The sequence below is a fragment of the Fistularia commersonii genome, chromosome 8 (assembly GCF_037954325.1).
Source record: "Fistularia commersonii isolate RoL2024-O1a breed Wild chromosome 8, RoL_Fcom_v1.0, whole genome shotgun sequence".
In the NCBI taxonomy this organism is placed as follows: Eukaryota; Metazoa; Chordata; class Actinopteri; order Syngnathiformes; family Fistulariidae; genus Fistularia; species Fistularia commersonii.
This window is the reverse complement of record NC_141291.1, coordinates 18,596,398-18,618,787: the sequence shown is the minus strand read 5'-3', so window position 1 is coordinate 18,618,787 and position 22,390 is coordinate 18,596,398. Positions and strand designations below refer to the sequence as shown.

Sequence of the window (22,390 nt, the reverse complement as noted above, 5' to 3'; positions counted from 1 at the left end):
CTTTAACTGCACTCTTCTTTGCACCTGCATTTTGTGAGTTGCATGCCAAGCTGCACTCAAACATCACTGTTCTATTGTACTGCTCATATTCATATCTAGAATCATATTCATAACAATGTTTACACTCTTCCTATCAGCACATATCAAAACGCACTGCGGCCAGCAAAGTAGGAATTTCACTGTCCCGGGAAACATGTTTCTACACTGTACATGTGACAAGAAACGAATCTTTGAATCTGAATCTTGAAAGGAAGCTGAAGGGAAAAGGAGCACAAGCATCTGCATTGAAACCAACGGTGGACATCTGATGGTCCAGTCTGGACCTCCTACACATTTGTGATGAGATCTCAGTCAAGTTTCATCCTTCCTGGAATGAGCAGGAGATACAAGTCCCTGCACAGAGTCCTTACCTTACCCCACGGGATATCATGGGTTTTGGAACCCCGGTGTTGCCTGATTACAAACAAAATGAAGGTGATGTGAAGTGACACTGAATGAGAAGCCAGCCAGCACCTCAGAACCTCTGCCTGCAGCCACAGTCCATCTCAGAGAGCTCCTGAGAGTTCAGACTAGCTAACAGAAAAATAAAAACAAGCCAGAGTGCCATTGATTTAATGGCTAACTCAGTCGGAGGGAGGGAGTCAGGAGAGCAGAGTTTGAGAAGAACAAATGTGATGGCCTTCAATCCAATGTGTTCTTAAAGTTTGAGACAGCAGATGATTCTTGACCCGTCGGTCCCTTAGTTACACGAAAAGCGGTCAAAAAAGGGGCGAATAGAACGAGGCTCTTCAAGCACGTTCTGTCCCGGAAACATCTGCTTTCGGGGATTTGGGAGGTCTGCAGAATGTCTGCAGAATGGGTCTTTATCGTTTGACATTTTCTGATTTTATTTATTTTGCACATTTACAACGCAATTCTTCAGAAAGTTACCACACAGTGTTTTCTCTGAAATATGTCAGAAATGAGCTGCTCCGAGTTACGAAACGGCTTTGCTGGTTTTACACAACAGTGAAATCACTTCTACTTCTAGTTTACTCCCCAGCTGTGGGCTGATCCTCTTCCTTATCACACACTCATTCCAGCATAATGGTGGAGGCTGATTCACGTCAGGGACTTGTCCTTTAAATGCGGTCTTGTTTTTCTGCTGTTGAAATATCAGGGTTGATAAAGTCCAAAGCTCCAAAACAGAGGTGGACAAACTACGGCCCGCGGGCCACATCCGGCCCGTTGCTCTTTTTAATCCGGCCCGCCAAAGATTGGTGCGGAATTCAAACTTGATGTGAGTGATTGGATCAATGAATGTGGGAGCTCAAACAGGAGACAGTTTCATTTTTCAAGCTACTTGAGAATTTTCCTGAGCTGAATGACACAGATTGGCTTTGTGATTCAGCCTTTACTGTGGATATACTGACACACATGAATGAGCCGGACGTGAAGCTACAAGGGAAAAAACGGTTTGTGCATGAAATGCAAGCAATGTCAGTCGAGTCTGATATGTACGGTTCACAAATGTGTTTTTTATTATATGTATCGTACCTTGTGCTGACCCGGCCCGTCTGTCAAATTTTAAAAGTCAATGCGGCCCCTGAGCCAAAAAGTTTGCCCACCCCTGCTCCAAAAGGACATCTTTTAATTGGCTGAGGTAAAATCGGATCGGAGGGTGGAAATCAATCGAAACACATGAACGTGACGAGAAGCGAGCCGAATGGAGGATCGACCTCCACCTGCTTTTCCAGCGCCATGTTCTGATACCTATGATATGGGAGTTCAATGTCACCCCGCCTCCCTCGGAACGTGGTTGTAGCTCTGCCGGAGGTGGGAGTTGAAACTCCCTCTGACCCCTCCTTCCGCATTGATACTTAGATCAGTTCCTTCGTATTAAGGTCCGACTTCTGGATCAAACTAGACTGGATGTGAATCAGCGGATCAGCGCAGCTTTAACTCACTGTGGCATCGAGAGACGATCGCGTGCAATGGCTTCTTTTCTTTGAGTCGTGACGGAAAAATGCAAATACAGCATACCCTTGTTTTTCCCGGGGCTTACGTTCCAAAAAGAACCCGTGGAACCTTTGTTTTTTTTTTACAATTATTATACAATTAAATACTCTATTAAACATGGCTGTTGTCATCCTTAAGTTTTTTTCTTCCTTCCTTATTGAACGAACAGAAGATTCATTAATTCCGTAATGCCGACCTACAGCCGCATAGCTTTTACCTTCCCTTAGCATGTCCAGAAGTTTAACTTTATCTGCGATAGATAGCATCTTCCTGCCGCAGGTGCTTTTGTCGCTCCAGAACGTTTCGTCAACATTATGGGTTTTAGAGAAACTCGAAATTGCGAGAGAATTTGCTCGTACGTGATGTAAATTTGGCAAGCTGTTTTACGTACGTGTACGTATTAAACTGCAACGTTATTGACGCACAGGTAGAGAAGAAGTGGAGTGACTTTTTAGCCAATCAGAATGCAGAACAGAAATGCACGACCCAAATCCGTGAAGTAGCGAATCCGCGAAAAGTAAACCGCGTTATAGCGAGGGATCACTGTACATTAAATCTTGTCGGATTCTGCCTCGGCACCCTGAGCGGTTGGATCCTGCGTGTTTGTCGATGAAGCAATAGCAGACGATATTTAGGCTTAAATCACCATTTTATTCAGCAGTCAAAATATCCAGAGCTCTGTGTCCAATCTTCTATTAACAACATGTCAGTTCATGAAGCCTGACTGGCTATTTTTCCCCGACCCACTGTACTTATAATACAAAGAATGAAATGCACACTTGTTGGTGACAGTTGTGACGGTCTTCTCCCCAAGATGTAGCTTCCACGGATTGACTCCTTACATCTTTTTGGTTCCTCAGAACTGCAATATACAAGTTGACAAGTTCACCTCCTCTATCTGAAGATTTGTCTTGGTTTATTTTACAATCATGTTCTTCAGTCAAGTCTGACAGTTATCTGACGTGCAATGCACACTCTTTTTATCTCTACGTCTCCATCCTGAGCTGCCCGTGCACATAATATTGTTTTGATTGAGGACACCATGTTTTACTGACGCACTCCTGATCTTCATGACATCTTCATGCGCTAAATAAGGCGCTAGTGGTTTGGCTTAATGGATATTATTGTAATAATGACTAATACCGTGTTAATAATGATAAAGCATGATTGTAAAGCTGTACAAACTACAGAAACTAATGACAGGGTGTATCATGTTCAGTGTTTACACACACACACACACACACTGTGTTGGTGACACTATGTGCTTCTTTACTCAATTTCAAAACAAGACTGACTGACTGAAGCTGCCTGCTGAACTTTGCTAGTCTTCTCAGGAGGAGGCGCTGTTGCTCCTCGAGATGATCTCTTTGAGATCTGTATATCCATTGTATCAACAGTGTTTCCGTGATTCAAAAAGGAGACCGGCGCTAACCGAGTCCGTAAGATTTAAATACGGTCAACAATAACAACTATGATTAAACGTTTATGAGCCAACGAGTGTGTTAACAAGTTGAGCAGGTATAAGAGTCCGTCTGCTTGCATTCTGGGAAACATTATCGCGAAAGAAGTTTGTGTTGACAGTACAGATCATTATTGTAGAATCCTGACATGAAAAGTGTTAAACTCTTTGTAAACACTTTGTCGACCCATGTATATTTGTAAAGATGGTCATTAGTTGGAACTTTATCATACAGTGGGATGGAGTTGTGAGTGACAGTTAAATGCCTGTACAGTCAAAAATGGGAAACAGTTTATTTTCGTCGATGAAGCGATGATATGTTGTGACTTCGTCTCGGTGGGATCCTGTCAATGACCCGCTACTGAGGGATGAGCCCGAATTTACGGTGACGCAGAAGCTCAGCGGTGGACGTCATCCGTGTGCTCCCGTGCACCTGCCTGTCCTTCACTATCAAAACCAGGACAGTGACTTTCATTTCTAAACCTGCAGGCTCTGACCTGAAAACACCCCGCAGTACTTTGGGACTTTAAGCATGAAGGGAAGATCACCGGGAAAGGTGACCAGGGAGACCCGAGTGCTGATGCGGACCTTTATTTCGGGGCAGAAGCCAACAGCCTTACAGAAACTTCCTGACAGCTGCAGAATTCAATGAAATTGCCCGCATCCGCTGGCAGCGGGAATAAACCGGCGGCTTTTTCTGTTGTCTTCAACGTTGGCATCCTTTGAAGGGCGGCTCTGAGGTTTGGCTGCCTCTCATCGATCTGCGCCATCTTATCAGGGAAAGAGATTACGAGAAATGGGTTTTTTGAAGGTGACTGCAGGAAATAGTCACGACTCACGTGGATCCACCAACTTTGACAAGGTGGACTCCAAAACTCGCTGATGACAGTGAGAAAAAAACGGATCCCGGGGTTTTGCCTTTTCTTGATTTATAGAGAGCGGAGGTCTGGATCACGACGTCATGGTCGGATGGAAAGTTAATTGAGCGCCTTGTAAAGATGTTAACATTGCCTTCGTCTTTCTTCAAGCGGACACCGACGAGAAGCTCCTCCCACTGACGGCACAGCGAGCAGCAGGATCGAGCCACTGAGCCACTGCTCTTGAAACAAAAGACAGAGATTTGAGAACAGGATGCAGGGATCAATGACCTCGAGCCCTGCAGCAGTGGATCGGGCGGACAGTTGGACCTTCGGACTTTGTCTCACAACCCACATTTTTGGCCTCAAAAGAGGCTCTTACATTTAGGTTGCCTTCTCCGCGCTATGGACGCACATTTCTGAAAACTACTGGCTTCCAAAGAGATGGTGCGAGGACTTTGACCACGAAGAAGGTCGAGCAGGTCACCTTGGTTTTGACTGGAAACTTAAGGAAAACTTCTCGTCCGATTCGGTCAAAGATCCACAGCGGAACTGACTGACCGACTTAGGTTTGCCGGGGCTTTCTTGGAGTCGTAAATAGTTGGTACGGCGATCGTCTTTGGAACCGAACGTTCCCGGTTGGATTCCCGGCTCCTCCTAGTGTGTCCAAGTGTTGTCGAGCAACACCCTCGCCGCCTACTGTCCATGGTTCATCCATGATGGGTTCATTGCAGAAAATGAATTTCCCTACAGCGATTAATAAACGATAAATTATCATTATTATTAAAGATACGAGTGAGAGCTGGAGAACAAACGTGCCTCTTGTTTTTTAATCGGTGAGTTAAACCACAGACCCTCCTGTGAGGAGGAAAACCAAAACACTTCTCTATTTTTCTACACTTTGAATTGGACTATTTGAGATCCCCTGTTACAATTCTCAGCAAAGAAGCCTTGTTCATGAAGGTACTGGATGCCAGATGATTTTCTGAGCCTCACCCTGGGAACGCTCCAATATGCTGCAGGGGACTGAAGTTTTGCTTCACCTTAGATCTACGTGTTTTTGCCTCTGGTAGAATTTGGAGAACTTATTGAAGATGTTGGTAATGGGCAGAGCTACGATCAGCAGCCCACAGATTATGCACAAAGTTCCTATCAGCTTCCCGGCCGGCGAGACGGGAAAAGTGTCCCCGTAGCCCACCGTGGTCATGCTGATGGTGGCCCACCACCAGCCGATGGGGATGGTCTGCAGCTCCGACTCGACCGATTCTTTCTCTACGAAGTAGATGAGAGCGGAAAACACGGAGATTCCGACAAACAAGAAAAGCACGAGCAGTCCGACTTCGCGAGAACTGTGTCGAAGCGTGGCACCGAGCGAGCGCAGGCCGGCCGAGTGGCGAGCCAGTTTCAGGACGCGAAAGACCCGCATCAACTTGAAGATCTGCATCACTTTACCCAGGTTCTTGAGCTCCGTGTTCTCGCCTTCATCCACCGGGCCTTCATCGAAGGCGGCGGTGACGTAGAAGGGCATGATCGACATCAGGTCAATAATATTAAGGGGACTGCGCAAGAACCTCCTGGCCGACGGCGCGACGGCCAGACGTAGAACGAATTCCGCAGAGAACAGCAAGACGCAGAGAGTCTCGAAAAACGTCAACACCGGGTTTTCCACCTCCTTGTCGTCGAGATCCACCCGCTTGAAGTCGGGCATGCTGTGCACGCACATGGCAACGATGGAGATCAGCGCAACGCTTAAGGACGCCACCGCCATCACTTTAGCGGAGGTGGAGTGAGACGGATTCTCGAGTCGAATCCAAACGTTTCTGCGGTAATCGGCGCACCAGGAGCCGTCAAAGAGCTCGGCGTGATCCTCTTCTGAAGGTGACAGATCCTCGACGGATGAGCCCGTACTAGTCGGCCGCTGGTCCACGCTCTCCTCATCCCAGCTTCTATCCCCTGCCAGATGCATGAGTTCATAGAACCTGCCGCTGCAGCAGAGATCCAGGTGACTCTCCATGATTCCCCAGTAATCTATCTCTTGGAAGAAGGAAACGACACACAACCCGTCGACGAGGTGGATTTTTCCCGTGTCGTAGAAGTTGAGAATGTAAGAGAAAAAAGTGGGACTGCGGTCAAAGTAGTACTCCATATCCGAGGGGTTGAAGTCGTCGCAGAGCTCCAGGATTGCTTCTTTGGAGCTGCAAGACAGGAGACGTCCCAGACGCGTCCGAGGGAATCTCTCCAGGACGCTCAGCTCCATTCTTTGTTTGTGCCCTCCGACGTTCACGTTGATGTAAGGATCTTCTGGGCCGCGGTGACGACGGATCTGTCCGAACACCATGGCGGCACGGAGGCGTACGCGGCCCGCACAGCCGGCCGGGTCGTCGTCATCGGAAATCTCAGAGGGCTCGTCGCCTGCGCACAAACACACTCCAATTAGTTCTTCTCCTTTTCCCCCCCCCCGTGTAATCTCACACTGCCGTGCCCTCCACGGCCGCTGTCACGGATCAGGTTCCGGCCGGGTTCCTGTGACATCGAGTCAAAGGACAAGATCACTCAGTTACTTCGGGCGACGGACGCAAAATACATTTACCAGGACGTCGTCGGGATGAAGACGAAAGGAAAAACAACCATCCAAACACCGTGCAAGCAGAAGCAACGATAGTTTGACCTGGTTGAACCTCACAAATGAAGGTCTTTCCCAGACTTTTTGTTACCTTCAGCATAAAACGCGTCCAGCTACACCATAATTCCAAACTTCGTGCACGGACTCGGACCGTGCACGATCACCGGAGCTCTGCATTCGGACGCCGCGGGAGACGACGGGCTCTTACCTGTCCGAGAGCCTGCAGATGTTCTCGGACCGGAGGCTGCTTGCGCGCTGCGGGAAGGGATGGGAGGCGTGCGGAAGGCGGGACGCACGCCACACGCACACGCACAAGCATGCACTGAGCGCATCCCAAGTCGCGACTCGCTGCTTTCCAACCAACTCCATTCCGGCCAAACCTCTTTTAATAGTTAAAGACAGACTTCCGTCCCAGGGGAAATGTTCCCGGGAAGTGCATGTTGTGCTTCGACACAGCATGAACACAACATGCACACACACACACGCACAAGCATGCATACAAGCACGCATGCACATATACCTTGAAAACATACCTCTTCATCAAGCACTACCTTACTAATGGCACTTAACCCCCACACCAAAAAAATAAGAAAAGGATAAAATGAATATATGTATATACACTGCTCAAAAAAATAAAGGGAACACTTAAAAAACACATCCTAATTTCTAAATGAATGAAATATTCTTATGAAATACTTTGCTCTTTACACAGTTGAATGTGCTGACAACAAAATCACACAAAAATGATCAACGGAAATCAATTGTATCAACCCATGGAGGTCTGGATTAGGAATCACACTCAAAATTAAAGTGTAAAAACGCACTCCAGGCTGATCCAACTTTGATGTAATGCCCTTAAAACAAGTCAAAATGAATCTGTGTTGCTTCCTGAGTGGACACTATGATTTCACAGAAGTGTGATTGACTTGGAGTTACATTGTGTTGTTCAAGTGTTAACTTTATTTTTTTGAGCAGTATAGTCATGCTCATAGACAGAGCATAGAAATCAGAATCATTTATGAAAGGCCACACAACAGCATTGGTGGAATTTGTTTTCGGTACAGCACATAATGCTCACATCTCTCCTGTGTCAGTTCCATCGTCAACAATACATACAGAAAATCATGATTAGCATAGCCTTCTCAGTCTGGCTTCTCTGACCTTCTCCCCAAAATATCTAGCACATACTGTCCCTCTGATGGACTCCATCCTGATCCTTTGAATCCTCAACATCTCCATGTGCCTTTCCTGTAATTGTCACCCCTGACAGTTTTCTCCACCCGTGCCAACACGCTTGAACGCGTTTCTTCATCCCTTTTCCACACTCTCCGAATCTCCGGACTTTTTCTCTCTGGACCTTCTTCATCTCCACCCCGTTCCGTTTGGGTCCCTCTCATTCACACGCATGTATTCCGTCCGAAGTTCATTCCTCTCCTCTCCAACTCATACCTCCGCCTGCTCCACCTGATCCCTGATGGAGGAATTCCTCTTCTCTGTCACGCCTCCGTCACACCTTCTCTGTTCATCTCTATTAGCATTCTAAAAGTAAATACCGCTTCTGTATTTCTCTGTCTAGGCATGAAGCCATACTGCTGTTCACAAATGCTAACTTCTGCTGTCAGTCTAGTTTCCACTGCTCTTTCCTATAACTTCATTTTATGGCTCAATCAACCTGGTTCCTCTTTAGTTGCCATAATTCCGCACACCTTCATTGTTCTTAAAGATCAGCAGTGTCGCACTAAAATCCTAACCAGGAACTCTGCAGTGGCCTATGCTAGACACGTCCAACCCTCCGCGGATATATCAAGACAAAACACACACCTGAAGTGTGATAAAAAGTGGACGGTGCATGGAAATCAGGGAATTCCTAAAAATGGTTGTTCACCAGATTGGCCAGCAGAGCGCAGAATTGCAGAGCTTTGGATTCCTCCGAAAGACTTCTGGGCCTCGGGGAAAATGACCGAAGCCAGATCATTTCCTATTATTTTGGCTCTCTTGTGCATTTTTATCCCCAGGTGTCCGGCTTTGACTTCGACCGAGTGAACCGATGCCTAAAGCTGCGAGGCCGGGTTTCTGGTTTCCTCTTAAAAAAACTCCTGGAAGTTTGATCTCCGTTCATATTTACGGTACCTTGTTCTGGCGTAGAGTCAGGAGCTGATCTGAAAACTGGTTCTATGGATCTTCTGCAATGAAAGGAGTTCTACATCATGACCAGTTTTGAGGAGGAGGGCTCACGGTTCCCTGTTTACTGACTCGATCCGAGATTTGGGGATTCACGATCGCGATTTATTGATGGAGTTGAACCATTCACAGACAAAACCAATCACACACTCACCTATACATGCACACAACAGAGGGTCACTTCGCCAAATTTTATGAACTCATTTCTTATAAATACAGTCAAGTCAGTTTTTATAGTCAGTTCCTTTCACATGCACTGGACATACGGAGTTGAAATGACGTTTCTCACCATCCCATGCTTGGACGGAGACTGGACGGACATTAAAATGCAAGACAGAACGACATGTAGAACACATATATAGATAAGACAGAACAAAATGGTAATGAGACGTATTGTGTTTTGAGTGTAGCAATTGTAACGAGAGAAATAAATAACATTTATTCCCAGTTACTACTGTAACCAGAAATGAGTGAAGTCTAAAACTAAACAGAGAAACGCTGGTGTGGAGAACATAGAGCAAATACAGCAAGAACTTTGAGTATTTTTAAACATTTTAGACATGTCCTTTCTATCTTTCAAATCGGTATAGAATATCCGCCACCTGCCTAAATGTGGGCCCATTTATTTATTTTTTTTTATGTGTGTGTGAATTTATTGATTTTACATGACATCAGGTTGCACCAGGTTCACTATTATTGTTTTTCACCGTGATGAGACAGGGACAAGTGGGTTTTACATTTTTTTTTTTTTTTTTTTGGAGCGCCCTCCCTCTGCACCGGCTGAACTCTGCACTCCCTCTGCGTCTGGTTTCACCACAGTGGCCGCCACACCTTCTGCAGCTGTGTGAGTCCTGTCTCCAGATAACCCTTCCTTCCAGAGAGCCTGCGTCTCCATCCAGGACCCCCGGGATTGCGCGTAGGTTTATTTCATCCCGACCCCGACCTGGCGCGTACACCTCGGTGGGCGTGGAGGAGCAGTTCTTCTGCACCTCCCGCAGAGCACGCAGCGCCTCCTCCAGCAGGTGCATTGGTCCACGGGTGTCCACGCCCCGCGGGCTGTGGACGAGGCCGTATAAACTCCTGCGTCCTGGCCGGCGCTGGATCGGACCTCAGTGTCGGCGAAATGACTCGGTTGCCGTGGAGCCTGGCGTGCGTCCTCTGCGTCCTGGCGTCGGAGACCTTGGGAGCCTCCGGCGTGAGGAAGCGACCCCCACCGAGGGTCCGAGGAGAAGACAAACCGAACCGGGAGAATTTCCAGGAGGTCCAGATGAGCGGGTACACCGTGCGGGGGTTCCCGCAGCCGGGACGGCCGGGCCGGGAGGGCCAGAGAGCCTCCTCTGGAGGTGGGTTCAGCTCCTGCGTCCTGCGTGCTGGATGGAGAGATGGGAGATGATGCGCAAACGCCTTATGTGGTTGAGTTGACTTAGTTTACTTCACTTTATTTTAGTTCGTCTTGTTTTTTTGAATCCACTCGGAATCAAAAATATATCGATGGATGAACCTCCCAGACTGGAAAGCAGCGTGCTCCCTCCCAGTGCGGCCTTTTGGAGGAATCCGCGGGGTGAAAAACACACCAACAGCCAGACTTAACGGTTCGGGATTGTCGTCCCCAAACATCTAAAGCAGCCGAGAACGTCCTGCAGAAAACGCTCAGGTTTCAGGCGCTTCGTCAGCTGCGTCTTTCACACCCGTTGGTTGAGTCGTGGGTTCGACCCTGTTCAGGATCTCAGCCAAGTCTTTCAGGTTCAGAAGTCGGGATCCATGTGGTGGGTGTGTGTTTGTGTGTGTGTGTGTGTGTGTGAGGGAGGGAGAGAGGAGAACAGAACCTTCAAGCTCCCCGCCGTTGGTGGAGAATCTGAGTCTGAAGGGATCTGGTGCCATCCGTCCAAAAAAATGCTGAAATCACTTACAGAGCAAATTTAATTAGAGCCTCATTTAGAACAGGAAGAGCAGCCGCCATCGCACGACCGACGGACCGTGCGTTCATTTTTAGATACAAAAAAAATTAAATTTCACCGAGAAGATGTCTTTCTCGGTTCTGTCACGCCGAAGGTTCGGCTTATAAACCCTCACACTGTGCGAGGGTTGATGGAGGTACATTTCTGAGGAGGACATTTCTGCTCAGAACATTTGTAAACCTCCTCTTTCTCCTTCTCTATCGTCTTAAGGCTCCCAGAACAGCAGAACGAAGACACTTTAACGCTGAGCCTTCTTTTTGGGGTGAAAAATATTTTTCTTTCCACTCTACTTGGAGAAGATTGTTCAGTGACCGAAGAAGGTTATGCGGAGGTTCTCAGTCATCCGAGACACAGGGAATTCTTGACAAAAATGCTCTTGTTGTGGCAATTGGACTTGAATTTTTCACCTAAAGATGTTTCACCCTTCATCTCAGAAGCTTCCTCCCTTCTCATGGCCTGTGAGGAGTTTCTGAATATACCCGCCAGGGTTGTGCGCGGGTTTAGGTTAAGGTAGCTTGTTATGCAAATGAGGGAGTAGATCGGCAGAAATTTCGTGGAAGGCGATCGGGGTGTCCTTAGGTGGGGACAAAGGTCCAACTTTTAGGGATTACCCGGTTTAGACTCTGAAAAGTAAAGCCAAACCTCACAGAATGTGGTGTAGGATCCTGTGGAAGTTACCAAGAGACGGTTCTAGAGGTGGATCTTTCCGGGTTGTTTGGAGGATGCAGATGTAGTATTGATCCCAGTACGGCATTGTATGTGGGTGAAAGGTCGTGTCTGAAGCCCCCTTCCTCTATTCGGGACGTTTTTTCTGAGATGGCTTCTTTGGCCAGAGGGAACAGATGGTTCGAAAGAGGAGTCAGAATACGAACATTGCTGTCTTTGAAAGAACGACCATTGACCTTCAGGTGGAGGTGGACTGCAGAGTCCCTGTCCTGAAGCGGTGGCCGTCCTGTTTTGGGACATCCGTGTGTGCAGAGGTTGTTCGGTCTCTCCAATGTCAACGTCGTCACAATCCTCAGCGCAAGTGACAGTACACCCCGCATTCTCTATCACACGCCCAGGTGTTTTGTCCTTGTCGTGCACCAGTTTTGGTCTCAGGGTGGTGTGTGGTTTAAAATGTACGGTGTTTGTTGAACACCCTTTGGAGTTTTTCCGAAACACCTGCGACATACGGTATGACGATGTTCTTCTGTTTGTTGGTGTCTTCCTCCTGTTCTACGTTCCGGCGTCTGGTGGTTTGTCATTTGGCGAATGCCCAATTAGGGTAGTCACAGGATCTCAGGGCTTTCCTTAGATGCGTACAGCATATCGGTCTTCCTTCCTCCAGTGGTCGATGGGATGTTCTTGGTCCTGTGACCGTAACAGTCCAAGAAGGGGAGTTGGTCATCAGTGGTATCTTCCCTTGTGAATTTGATGCCGTTGAGGTGTGAAGTGAACGCTTCCACCTCTTGATCATGATTTTGACAAACGCCTCGAAAGCTTTTCTCCTCCAAGGGTTCAGTGTGTCTTTCTAAAAAAAAACCTCCTTTTGCCGTTTCTTTTCAAACAGAAACCAGGTTAAACTGCAGGAATCGGCCCATAGATCTGGTCTTCATCATCGACAGCTCCCGCAGTGTGAGGCCCGCAGAATTTGAGAAGGCCAAAGAGTTCCTGCAGCACATGGTGGACAGCCTGGAGATCGGCTCGGACGCCACCCGAGTGGGCCTGGTCAATTACGCCAGCACAGTAAAGATCGAGTTTCACCTGCAGACCTACTTTGACAAAGCCGCCTTGAAGCAGGCGCTGGCCCGGGTGGAGCCTCTGGCTTCGGGCACCATGACCGGCGTGGCCATCAAGACCGCGATGGAGAAAGTGTTCGTCGCAGATGCGGGAGCTCGACCGAGCTCCATGAACATCGCCAAAGTAGCTATCATTGTGACCGACGGGAGGCCACAGGACAGCGTGGAGGAGGTGTCGGCAGCCGCCAGAGCGTCCGGGATTGAAATCTACGCGGTGGGCGTCGATCGAGCAGACCTGATGTCCCTCCGGCTCATGGCCAGCCACCCTCTGGACGACCACGTCTTCTACGTGGAGACGTATGGTGTCATCGAGAAGCTCATTGCCAAATTTAGAGAGACCTTGTGTGGTAAGGATGATGTGGGAGGAACGTTTAACCCGATCGCGAGCGGAGTAGGTGACGGACGAACAGAGTTAGAGGGCAGGAAAGAAGGTCATAGGGGAAGAAAATGCAAACGACGAGAAGAGAAATGACAGTAGGTCAAGTAATCGACCTTTCGATCGGTGATGGGATAGGCAGCATCATAGAGGGACTTTCCATTTGACGTCCTCTTCTTTGGGCCCCAGATTAACAGAGGTATTTTCCACTCGTCGATTTATTGTTGTCCGAAGGGTCAGCCCTAAGCCGAGCCACGCGGACGGCTTGAAGGAGCTCTGCTTCACGTATTGGCTGATGCACGAACCGACCCAAAGAAGAAAGACGCACTCAGATCTGCTAATCGGCAAATCCCGCAGTCCTCAACACGCGAACGGTTCGAATCCAATATGACGCTGCCTGTACTTTTCACAGCCGCTCTGGATTCTGAGACGCAACCTTTGCCTCGCGTTCGGCTCATTTGCATAAAGGTGTGCGAAGCGGGTTAGCCGGTAGAGCTTCTTCTCCACCGTAATATTTCCTCAAAGTAAACTTGTACGGACGTTTTTAATGCAGGACATTTTGGAGGGAAAAATACGTGTTTGGAGAAAAACTCAAAGGTATCTGTGGATAAGACACAGCAGGCTGAAATGACGGTCGATGTTCTGAGCGCATCGTTTGATTGAGGATGGAAAATGGAAGAACAAAGTCCCTCCGGCGTACCCAGGGTCAAGTGAAGAAAAGTATAAAACTTCCTTCAAACAAAGCATCGATATTCACCAAGTCACTTGTTTCACTATGAAAAGGAGGAACGACTAACAACAAATAACAACACAAGTATTCCTCTGTGTATTAAGGTGGTACTTAATACTCGCTGTTGCTCTGCTGCTTTTTGATTGACTCCATGGATGGAATTCTGTGTTTGCAAGTGACAAAAAAATCAAAAAGATTTGGAACACCTAATTGATTTCTCTAGAGTTCCCAATGTCTCCATATCTGGAGCACAGCAAGCGAGAAAATTCAGCTTCACGTCGCCACGTAGACTTTCAATTTGCTATTAATATCTACTAACCGGTAACTAATCCTCCTCTAACGCAACCTGATGGACTCGGCCAGGCCCAAGCTGATCCAACACCAGAACCTTTCTCCTCAGGGTTGGATGTGTGCGCTCAAGGACACGATTGCCAGCATATTTGTATCACCAGTGGCAACTCATTCACCTGCAAGTGCTGGACAGGCTACGTCTTGAACCCGGACAAGAGAACGTGCTCAAGTAAGAGTCTTTGTTTGTATCTTGCTTTTACTCCAGTCCAGGCAATGTTATGAATGGGATGTTGTAGAAGCCTAGGCTGAGAAAAAGATGAAATAAAGGGTGTTGTCTGAGAGAATGTCTATCTGCAGTCTCAGATCCATGTGCTCGAGGACACGACTGCCAGCAGATATGCATCAACAGCGGTGACTCTTACATGTGCCAGTGCCAAGTGGGTTACATGTTGAATGCCGACAGGAAAACGTGCACACGTGAGTGCTTTGCATTATTTCCTTTTTTTTATTATTTCGGTTATTTTCTTTGCATGCCGGAGTCGACCTCCAACATAAAATATTCCGGCCATCGCTTATGAATACTTGAGCTGTTTGCAGACACAACATATCATCACAACTCTCTTTGAGATAACCGTGCGGCGGGAGAATGCTGTCCGTCTGGTGCTCCGGCTTGCCTGCTTCCCATCGTTTTGCTTGTGTGTGACGTCATTTCAACACACGTGATAATATGATCGGCATCTAACAACACTGGATTGGTTCTTTGTTGCTCTGCTGAGGTCAAAGTCCCTCACAGAACAAATGTGGATATTGTTAAATCCTTCATGGAGTCAAAAGGAAGTGCCCGCTTTGAACGGCTCATCATCTAGAGAGGCGGAGGTATGCTCTGGAAAGGAGAGGAATGAAAGTTAGTCGCAGCAAGACAGAGTATATGTGTGTGAATGAGAGGAACTCAGGTGGAACTGTGAGGCTACAGGGAGTGGAGATCAAGAAGTTGGAGGATTTCAGGTACTTGGGGTCAACAGCCCGGAGCAACGGTGAGTGTGGAAAAGAGGTGAAGAGACGGGTTCAAGCAGGTTGGAATGGGTGGAGAAAAGTGTCTATCAGCCAGAATGAAAGGAAAGATATACAAGACAGTGGTGAGACCAGTGATGCTGGATGGCCTAGAAACTGTTACAATGGCGAAAAGACAGGAGGCAGAACTAGAGGTTGCAGAGATGAAGATGTTGAGGTTCTCTTTGGGAGTGACCAGGATGGATAATAATAACAAAATAAAATGGAAGGAAAAAAACAGTAAAGATCAGAAGAAATGAATAAAACTTACAGGTATGTAAAAATTTTAAAATAAAATGATATGTAACATATATACATGTGTATTTGCAAGCATGTGTATATAATTACATGCAGTGTTCATGTGTATAAATTAGGGTTATCTATCAGAGGGACAGCACATGTTAGATGTTTTGGAGAGAAGGTCAGAGAAGCAAGACTTAGATGGTTGGGTCATGGACAGAGGAGAGATAGTGAATATATTGGTAAACGGATGCTGGGATTGGAGCTGCCAGGCAGGAGGTCTCGAGGAAGACCGAAGAGAAGATTTATGGACGGAGTGAGAGAGGATATGAAGGTAGATGGTGTGAGAGAGGAGGATACAGAGAATAGGGTTAGATGGAGAGGGTTGATTCGCTGTGGAGACCCCTGAAGGGAAAAGCCGAAAGGAGAAGAAGAAGAAGTTTGATTTTTCACCCTCGTGGTGTCTTCTCTTTTTCCTGCTAATGTGATAATTTATTGTTTTCCAAGGAAACACATTAGGATTTATGTATTTATAATAATAAATCCTTTAGTAATCCCTGTGGATAATTGATTCTCTGAAATGAAGCCATCATGGATGAACCATGAGCAGTAGGCATGCCGTCGACCAGCGTTCGGGGTTCAGTGTGTTGCTCAAAAACACTTGGACACACCAGGAGGAGCCGGGAATCCAACCAGGAATGTTCACTTCCAAAGATGATTGCTCGACCTCCTGCGCCACGCCGCCGCATTTCACATTTAGCAGAAAAAACCACACACACAGACTTGGAGAGGAATGCTCTCAAAGTGATTAAATAATCACAAATGGCCTTATTTTGCTAAAAAATATGTAAGCGTGTGCAGCAATTGGCAAACATCTTTTTGAATTCAATGCACGTGCACACTGGGGCTGATTCAAGGCCACGGGTGACTCACACCTGTGGCCACGTTGGAACACATCGGGCAGTCATTGCACGAGGCGAAGGTGCACCTTCTCTGGTACCTTCCCAACGCTGGGCCTCCTGGCACCAGGAGAGGCCAAACGTCAGTTGTATCACTCCGACAGAATAACGAGGAATGTGGAGAGTGCGGCGAGGGCCGGAGGCTGTGTTTGCCGAGAACATGTTCCCTTCAGTTACATGTGGACCTGTTTCTTTCCAGGTTTTAATCCATGTGCCTATGGACACGATTGCCAACACACTTGTGAAAATAATGGAGACTCGTATGTCTGCAAGTGTCGAGCCGGCTTCGTGTTAAACCCAGACCAGAAAACATGCTCACGTAAGACCCTTGTCTGGAACTACAATGTGCATTTCTAAGTGCTGTCTAAGGTTGTGGTCTGATGACAATTTTTTTTAATCTGACATGTTATTTATCGCATTAGAAGCTCTGCATTGCTTCCTTTATTTTACAAAAAGTCAACTGTGATGTTTGACAATATGTCTTTACGGTCCAAAGTTCAGCCTGGGCAAAGTTGGTCTTCAGCCTTTCTCTCCTGATATGTTGTTTCCGGGGGATTGACTGGCAGCACTGGCCCGACCTGAGCCGTTGGCTCCAAAGTGAAGCACAAACCCCATTATTTCAAGCCTTTTCCTCAAATATGAACTTTTTATTTTTTGCACATTTGACTCCGTTTAATTTGCGACGTCTGCTCAAAATCCAGAATGTTTCCAAAGTTCAAATGATCCCCTTCAGGCTGGTTGGGACTGGCACCCTCAGCGCTAGCAGTCTTAGCTTTGAGTACCTGCAGACTAGCATTAGCTCACAATGGGATCATTTCCGTTAGATGGCAGATGTCCAGTTCCTGGGGACGAACATGTCGAGGCAGAACGAAGGTTCTAAGAATTGTCTTGGTCAATTGTCGCTCTCGGGTTTTCTCCTATTCACTGATCTTTCTGGATGCTGAACCATGATCTCCAGACCATGACCATGCTTTTCGTCTTGACACATGAGCAGTTTCTTAAGAGGGAGAGGAACATTTAGTCGTACCCGGAAACTAGCAGCAAAACAGAAATGGTATTAGGGCTCAACACCCAATACTCTGTATGAATTTCAGTGTGAGGCTCAAAACCCCGGTGCTCTTCAGTAGAGAGGCAGGATTGAGGCCCTGTTCAACAACATAAGAAGACGCCATGAGATGGAAGCGATGCTTCACCATGTCTCCTTTCAGGTGCCGACCCCTGTGCCTTTGGGAATGATTGCCAGCACATTTGTGTCAGCAGGGAGGACTCGTACACCTGCAAGTGTCACACGGGATACGAACTGAATCCAGACAGAAAAACTTGCTCACGTAAGATCTCGGACCTTTCTTGGAATGCCATGACACGTCTCGGGTGTCTCTCTCGCAGTCTAAGCGCCCGACTGTATTCACACACCTGATGCCAAGTGAGCCCGTCACACATGGAAAGGTCTCCTTTCAGGGATTCCGCGGTGCGCCCAGGGACACGACTGCCAACACACTTGTGTCAGCGCCGATGACTCGTACTTCTGCAAATGTCGGGCCGGATATGTGCTGAACGCAGACAAGAAAACGTGCTCACGTAAGAACGGGTAGCTGTTGTGATGTCATTGTGATGTGTTTTGACACAATTTAAAGCACTGTAAAACATATATGGAGGAGCCTCCCGAGAACAGAAGCTCCCGAGCGCTTCTGCTAGTCCAGTCAGAGAAATCAGTCGAACGGAGTGTTTCTTCTCAGGTGCGGATCCGTGTTCCCTGGGACACGACTGCCAGCACATGTGTGTCAACCAGCAGGACTCGTACATCTGCAAGTGCGGCCCAGGATATGTGCTGAATCCAGATCGGAAAACATGCTCACGTGAGGACAAGGATTTTATCCCTATTGGTATCTCTAGCCTGATTAGTTCCATCAGATGCACCACTTCTCTCATGTCAAAGTGCCAAAGACTGTATGAGGAGCCACGTCTTGTTCTTTTATTAAGCCGCTTCTGAAGAGCAGGGCTTTTTTGCAGGTTTGCAAACTGATGCGTGCCGAGCAGGACACGACTGCCAGCACATCTGCATCAACAGCGGGAACTCGTACGTCTGCAGGTGCCGGACCGGATACGTTCTGAACAGGGATCAAAAATCATGCTCGCGTAAGAAGTTTTCTTAGCAAAACTGCAAACGCCTCTTTGATACCAAGACTTCATATGATGGGAACTGGCGGCGTTTCTTCTCAGGTGTGGATACTTGTTCCCTCGGACACGAATGCCAGCACATCTGCGTCAACAGCGGTGACTCCTACATCTGCAAGTGTGGAGCTGGATATGTTTTGAACTCAGACCGGAGAACATGCTCGCGTAAGCCTGTGCAATCTTGTTGTTTTTTTTTTCCTTTTCTGGACATCATGATGATGTTGATGATTTGAATGCCCATCCGGTGGTGTGACGAGCTCCCGGCACTGTCAGACTCAAGGATACTCAAAGATCCCTGGAAGGAATATTGTTAAATGACTTCCTTTGTGGCATGATTTGATATTTTACACAACCAGGAAAGCCACATTGGTCTGAATTCTTGGCTCAGCAGCCTGTCGAATGAGGTAGAGGAGCTGTTCTCAAGACATCTTGAAATTTGCAAGGCCATGAAATTATCTGGAAGAACATGTACTTTTTTTTCGGTGCCACTGGAAGGAAAACCCTTGCCTTTTGATTTGGGAGCTGGTCTTGATTGTCCATATCTCAACCTTCTAGAAGGTAAAACGTCAGTTGTTATTCCTATTTCTTCAAAGACTTTGATGTTTGCGATGATGAACTGGACAGTAGAAGCACCAAGAAACAGTTTGGCGCAAAATGACTTCCTGTCCGTCGACAAACAAGCAGCTGTAAATGTAATCCTCTAATAATTTCCAAGCACGGCGTCTCTTCACTGCGGTGACTCTATGGAACCGCAGAAGACCTCGTCTTATGTATGTTTACGGGCGGCTTCTATAAAGTAGTTTCATTAAGTGATGACTTACCAGCTTGCAAGCTGACCGTTGATGACGCTATGAGTTAGTTATTCCAAATTAAAGCACGCCGGACAAAGTTTTTGACACAAAGATGCGCACAGATAGTTTTGTTGGACATGACGCAGATGACGGTGTGTTGTGGTGGATGCAGTTGCAGCGCTCACACCGCTTGGCGACAGGTTACACGGTGACCGGCGTGGAGTGGACTCTCTCATTAAGCAGGGCGAGCTGGTATGGAAGTTGATGGGAATACCGTCCTTTTGAGAAAGCTGGGAGGCGAGAAAACGGGCAGTGAGATGTTGGTCTCGATTGGTTCTTGAATCGAGCGACACGCCGCCGTGTCGCCAACGTGAATGCAATTTCCCACCGTTTCTTTGTGTCTGCAGCTCAGCGTCTTTACAGGTTTGTTTTTAAATCGAGCTCGGATTCCTGAAGTGGCCGCTCAGTGGAGACTCGGTGGAGGAAGAAGCGGTCCACCTGCCGCACATTTCACACTGCAGTGTTTGAAAATGCAGGGTTTTCCAAGTCTCCACCACAGCCGAGGCTGCGCGCTACAAACTACCAAAGGAGACGTCCGCCGATGTTTGAAACCTACCCCGATTAATCCAAGACGGAGAACACGTCTCAGCTGTGAGACGTGCTCTCGACGAAATCGCCAAGAGTTTTGCAGGAATAAGGAAAATAATGAGAAAATAGTTCTTTGCATTTATTCATCAGAGCAGCTAAACAGCACCTTCCCTGAGCTCAGGGTCACTCCAAAGATCTACAAGCATTATATGGAAACTAAAAAGCAGGATTTTTCAATGACATGGAGACTTTGAGGCTGACAGATCTGTAAAAGCCCGTCCACACGGACGGACGTAGAATAGAATTCGTGAACACCCGTTTTAATACTTGTAATGTTCGATGTCTTTCTGTTTGCATTCTTTAGCTTTCCAGACAACTGCATTTGACCGCGGCCGAGACTGCCGAGTCGCACCACAGGAAACTCTTCCACGGGCCCGGTGGTTTATAGGAATTAATAAAGCGGTTCCGTGTTCAGCATCTCCAGGGATGGGGAGCGCTAAGACCCGGGGGCCAGGGTGTGAGATGGCACTGAATGTCGGTCCAAAGAAGAATCAATCAGGCCGACCTGCCTTTCAGCTGATCAGAATATATTTCCACGATTATCGTTCATGTTGATCGTAGAACCCGGAACTCGGTAGCTCAACAACCGATTTGCAGTTTGTCATCTAATCTTATTAACAAAAACAGAATCAAGAGTTGTCCTAACCTCATCAACTTTGTGATGGACTCGTCTTTTTGCTGGTTGTCAATATATTTGACTGATAATGGCTGAATATGTCTTTTTTCTGAAGGTCTAAAAGTGTTCCTCAGCCTCAGGTGTGTTTTCCTCTTTCTTTCAGAGGAAGTGAGGAGTGAAATCACTCAGGACGCCTGCATGTGTGAGGCTCAGATTATCTTCCAGAGGAAAGTGCAGTCCAACATTCAGGAGCTGAGCAGAAAACATATCCTTTGTCTGATCCCAGTGAGTCGCTGCTGATGAACCCACACGTTCAGGTTTACATCTGAATAATAACATTTTGTTGATCTTTTTTTGAAAAGTTTCACGACATTTCCTTTTGTAATAATTTTGAAATCTCTTTGCCGTATTTATAGCGAGAGTTTCGTACCGATTCAAAATATTTCCCCTCGTCGAACCCTGTGCTACGACGGTTCTTTTATAATCTGCCTCCTTGACTTCCTGTCCACTGGATGAACTTCTAGTCAAGGTGAACCTGATGGAGAACCAGCAGCACTACTAGGAGCAGAGGTGATATCCCGGGGCCCCAGTCCGACTCACAACGGAGGAAGTATCCAGTGGAAATTATTTGTAACCTTCAGAACGTATTAATCATGACTGAAGATAGTCACCGTGCCATTGGTTGCTGATGAAGTTTACTTTTACAACCTCCTGTTTTATTTTGGAAATCCAGGTTATTATCTTCTCTCACGTTGTCCTTATTTTATTGAACAGTCAGGTACTGTATAACCGGTTTAAATGTTTACGATAACTTTAGCAGAGAAACAGTTCCCTCAAACGTCAGCATTACACCTGAGTGAAAGGGTTGGGCCTTTGAAATGAAGGATACGTAATAATGATCCCGATAGCCGTGAGTATAAACTTCTCGGAGTTAAACTCGTCTCCATCCCCGAAAGTACAACATCTGAATTGTTACGTAATGAGATTACTCCTGCTGCCCTCCCGAGTCTGGTACAATGAAGTGTAAAGACCAAAACGAAGCTTTGTCCAGTAGGTTCTCAGCTTATTTACGTCACGATTAATCTTTTTCTCTGATCGCAGAAATAATTAGGAGAGATTTTTGACAAATAGTGCACGGCGAGTGCCCTTCTGATCAACAAGTAGATTGCTCGTAGTACACAGTTTAAGGAGTTCAGGAGATTCGAGCGCTCTATTTGAGAAGGTCTGGACCAGCGTCTGGATTCTCGAAGCTGCCCTTGCAGTCAAAGGCCATTCACACGAACAAGAAATGGTCGGAATGCACGGAAACAGAACCCGGTGCAAATGTCCACACGTCCTGCGTGCTAATATGAAGTGCATTATTCAGGGGAATCGTGGCTCACTTAGTGGAGTTCACAATGTAATCAAAGTATTTCAAGAGTACTCTTTCAAGCAACACACACGTACTGTATTTTATACTTGTAACCCATCGCATGTTTAATATTACTATCATAGTGGATTGAGTGTTTGTGATAAACTTTCTGTGTAAGCTGATTGTTATGGAAACGATTTTTCCGGTGCTTTTGTGATAAAGGAAAAGTCAACCTCATTCCCATTGGATGCATTATTTCACACGGTGTTTGCTGAATAAAATTGAAGATTCCTATAATATTCATCA

At 46.9% G+C, this 22,390-nt stretch overlaps 2 protein-coding genes across 3 annotated transcripts; one reads left to right on the top strand and one right to left on the bottom strand.

The window, feature by feature from the left end:
- Positions 1–5,353: 5,353 nt before the first annotated feature.
- Positions 5,354–6,652, bottom strand: LOC147232180 (delayed-rectifier potassium channel regulatory subunit KCNS3-like). Its single transcript, XM_086151647.1, has one exon. The coding sequence runs from the start codon at positions 6,650–6,652 to the stop codon at positions 5,354–5,356; it is 1,299 nt and encodes a 432-aa protein (XP_086007773.1).
- Positions 6,653–10,236: 3,584 nt separating this feature from the next.
- Positions 10,237–22,316, top strand: LOC147232179 (uncharacterized). Of its 2 annotated transcripts, XM_086150427.1 has the most exons (12): positions 10,237–10,461; positions 12,629–13,204; positions 14,364–14,483; positions 14,612–14,731; positions 16,703–16,822; positions 17,712–17,831; positions 17,962–18,081; positions 18,240–18,359; positions 18,514–18,639; positions 18,724–18,843; positions 20,897–20,998; positions 21,243–22,316. In XM_086150427.1, exons 1-12 carry the CDS (start codon positions 10,242–10,244, stop codon positions 21,293–21,295), a joined length of 1,917 nt encoding a protein of 638 aa, XP_086006553.1. In that variant the 5' UTR covers positions 10,237–10,241; the 3' UTR covers positions 21,296–22,316. The 2 variants fall into 2 exon arrangements, with proteins under 2 accessions (XP_086006553.1, XP_086006552.1); XM_086150426.1 differs by lacking the exon at positions 21,243–22,316 and having other exon boundaries at positions 20,422–20,992.
- The last annotated feature ends 74 nt before the right edge of the window (positions 22,317–22,390 follow it).